This window comes from Phytophthora infestans, genomic scaffold (assembly GCF_000142945.1).
Source record: "Phytophthora infestans T30-4 supercont1.146 genomic scaffold, whole genome shotgun sequence".
Taxonomy (NCBI): Eukaryota; Oomycota; class Peronosporomycetes; order Peronosporales; family Peronosporaceae; genus Phytophthora; species Phytophthora infestans.
Window position 1 is genome coordinate 18,091 of NW_003303613.1, and position 3,933 is coordinate 22,023.

Below are 3,933 nucleotides of genomic sequence, written 5' to 3' on the forward strand. Positions count from 1 at the left end.
ACCTTTCGCCGAGATCCCTGCGCAGCTCCGTTCTTCGCAGACCAATCGGCCTAAAACACTTCTCTCGTCTCTCGAAAAATTACATCCGCACAAACATTTGGCAATTTTCTCTTCCTTTTGCGTGGGGCTATTGCCTCGTCAATATTTCTTTTAAAACCAGCTCTTTGAGTGGCTTAACATTCTGTATTGCTCTTTCCCCGGTTGAATACTGCTTAGAAAATGAAATTATATTATTTCGTAATTAGTGGCTGTCAACCAACAAGCTTAAAATACTTGTGGTGTAAATGTGAGGAACGAAATCCAAGAGTGGAGCACAAATCAAGTTCATGAACGTTCAAGAGCCTCTACTGTATTATGAACACTGTGTCAATGTCTTTCAGCTGATATTTATCAGAAAATACAATAGAGATCGTTGCACTACCAGGATCATAAGTGATATTTATCAGAAGACCTTACCGTCAGCGTTTCTCACGCAAGCTGCAGGTACTACTACGTAGTAGTTGCATGACGCAACTTGATTCCACGAGATCCTTGTAGGAAGAAATTTTGGGGATAGGAATCCTACACCCAAAGTTTTTTTTGCCACGCTCGTGTTTCGTGTGATTCAACATGCCTCATTCTTCATCCATGGACCCGCCTTCAAACCCCGTAAACAGTGACTTGGTTGCTGGGTCAGCAGAGTCTCCACCTCTGAACTACCTCTTCTTGGGCAACCCCGGAACGGGGAAGAGCACGCTGATCAATTGCCTAGTCGGAACCGCACTTTTCAACTCGGGATTGAGCTACGGAGGAGGACTGACCAAGGAGTTCCAGACACGCCTTCATGGCAATGTCCAATACATGGATACACCTGGTCTGGCCGACCGTAACATTCAACAAAAGGCCGCGGCAGCCATCACCGAAGCTCTCCAACAATCCGGAATCCACAAACTCTTCTTCATGGTGCGCCTCGAAAACGGTCGCGTCGTCAGTGATGACCTCGCAACCATTAAAATTGTGGTCAGATCCATCCAGCTGGACGAAATCCCGTTCACCGTCGTCGTCAACAATGTGAAGAAACGTCAATACAATAAGATGATGGAGAAGGGGGATGACTATTTCAAAGTCGTCGCTCTAATTAGCTCCGTCGAATGCAAGCCGCAGCGCATCGTATTCATTCCGGTGATCGACAATCTAGACGAACAGGACAACGCCGTGACACAACTTCCCGCTGACGTCCAGAGGTTTATTCGAACCGAAGCTGCAACTGTTCAAATTGCTCCCAGCGACGTCACGCCAATCAAGATTGAGGACTTCAAGAACGTGTCGGAAAGACTTCGCGCCGAGCAGGAGGAATTGTTAAACAACAACGCACTGCTACGTCGTAGGATTGCCGAGCTGATGGAAAGGTCCAGCACTACTCAGTGTCTTTGGAGATCAGTGGGAAAGTTTTTGTCTCCTGTGACCGAACGCTTCGCGAATTTGGTACACTCTTCTCGTCATTCGGACCCTAGTAGCAACGCTAGTAGGCACGTTAACAATAAGAAGGCGAAGAACGGGTCAGCAAGTGCTACGCCTAAAGACAGTACCGTATTTCGCATGTAGAGAGCTGCACCCTCATATGAGATGCACCTAGATATTGACCAATCACATTCGGCTATCTTGAATTGAGGAAATCGCATGTAGAGAGAGAGATGCACAAAAATTCCTAAGCCAACCAAGTCTTTGCGGCAAAATTTGCGCCGGCAGTCGGTCATTTGCCATGTCACGCACGAAGCCTCGCCCAGTGGGCAGACCTCGTGTCGGTGGTAAGGGACGCCACCAGACCAAACACACGGTCAAGGGCATCACGGTGCAGAAGAAGCTACGGGTACAAGAAGTGCGACTTGCGTCTCGACACCGACTGCCTTGCGGCCTTGCGGCTGCGTCTTTGGTGGAGGAGTTGCAGCGACTATCGCTAGTAGGGTTAAGTACTGACGAAGATCACGATTTTGATAGATGGCTCACCGCAGAGGAGGATGGCAACGTGAGTGCTGACGTAGCCGTCGTGTAAATACACTTTTTGAAGGAAAAAAGGTTCTGCATAATTTGATTGTGTCTTTTGAATATATATTTATCCGGGTTTGATTTGCTATGTGAACATTAGGTGCATCTCTCTACATGCGAAATACGGTAAGGACCAGGTTGTAACAAACACCTTATAAATTAAAGTTTGGTTTGGTTTTATGCCAATCTGGTGCTTTGATTAAATCGTCTTCAATAGGGAACTTGTAGTCATACGTCACCTCGCCCCCCACCGCAATCGCTCTCTTGGCAAATACTACCTCCGCTCGTCTTTTTCATGATTATAAAGTTTGCGGAGGTCTGCTAATCCTTAGTCCTTGGTCCGTCAGCTGCTTGAAGAATTGCATCGCGGAGTTCGCCGCTACAAAATACGCGGATTTGGGTCTTCAAGCTGTAAATTAAGGGCTCTGGCAGTGACGAAATAGGCCTGGGAGGCTGTAAAACAGGTGCATGCCCACTGGGTACTGTGGCACAGTACCCAGTGGCTAAGAACAGCTAAGGTGGCAGCACAGTCTGTGCTGCCACCTTAGCTGTGCCAACCAAGACTGTATTCAAGGAGCTTCGACTTTTGAAGCGATAATAGACTTGGGCTTTAATGTTCAAATTGCTCAACTACGGGTGTGCTTGTTCCACCACATCAGTGTAGCTGCAGGCGTTCTTGTTCGCTTCAGCAAAAGTTCGTAAAGACTACTGAATCCGTAAGCCACTGCAGAGACGTTTGCCTCGAGCATGCGCTAGACTTGATTCACGACAGCGGATGTCGTTGAGCGACAAGCGTGAGGACTTCGTCGCATTCAGCCGCTCGATACACCAGGGCCGCCGAAAAATAAATGGCACTTACAGTAATGGTCATAAATATTATCACATTATTTATGAGTCGTGAAAAGTAGTAGATCATAATTTATGCCACCAAGGTACTATTTTCATGCATAATTTATGAGAAGGTACACTTCTTACTTAGGTTAGTATGCGGAAAAGCTTACCTTCGGTTAGCCTCTCCGAACCAATCATATATTCAAACATCTATCCGACACACTGCCTCCTCACTTTCCAATTTTCTACTTCTCCTACAAGCTCTACACCTCATGCTAGCTACGCCTCGTCCCCGGTCAACTTTCTCCAACGCCCAGATTGTGGCGTACTTCTACTCACCGTGCCGTGACCAGTACGATGAGCTTGTGCCGGAGTACTTTCGCTGCCGCTGCGGTAAGGTACGCAAGCAGACGAGCCGAAATGGCTACACCAATCTCATGCAGCATGTGCGCAGCGAGCATCCAACCTTCCAAGAAGAGATGCTCGCAGCCACAACCGCTCAAACCGGTTCGGTGGTGCACTATTCTCGCCGCACGGCCGTGAACCGGTTCGGCTGGCTTGAGTGGGTTGTAAAGGCAAATCTGCCTCTCATGTTCTGTGAGAACCCTCTCGCTCGCCGGTATGAATTACTATTACTACTCTATAATAATGGTTATACTAATATGAATATGCTTGATTAGGTACACTTCTTTGGAGCCTATCTCAGTGGAAACATTGCGTGCGCTGCTCGAAGGCGTCACTCGCTCCGTTGAAGCAGCTATTGCGGCAGAGCTACCGGATGCTTTTGGCATCATGTTCGATGGGTGGACACACTCATCCGAACATTACGTCGCAGTGTTTGCGTTCTATGAGCTCGATGGCGTTGCAAAAAGACGGCGCTTCTGAGCATGGCCCCGGTGATTAACGAGCCCGACGAGGACTTGTCGGCCCGTACCCACCGCGAGTTTTTGGTGGGAATGTTCGAGCGAGATTATGGTAAGGATGTAAAATGCTGCAAGTACCTGGTTGGAGACAACTGTTCAGTGAACAGGCGGTTGGCAACCATCATGCAAGTGCCTTTGGTTGGATGCTCTAGTC

The 3,933-nt window shown here is 48.1% G+C and overlaps 1 protein-coding gene across 1 annotated transcript; it reads left to right on the plus strand.

Annotated features, from left to right (window-relative positions):
• Positions 1-627: 627 nt before the first annotated feature.
• PITG_20498 (uncharacterized protein) lies at positions 628-2,032 on the plus strand (the record flags this gene model as incomplete). Its single annotated transcript, XM_002895627.1, has 2 exons — positions 628-1,538; positions 1,978-2,032. The coding sequence occupies 2 exons, from the start codon at positions 628-630 to the stop codon at positions 2,030-2,032; spliced, it is 966 nt and encodes a 321-aa protein (XP_002895673.1).
• Between the last annotated feature and the right edge of the window lie 1,901 nt (positions 2,033-3,933).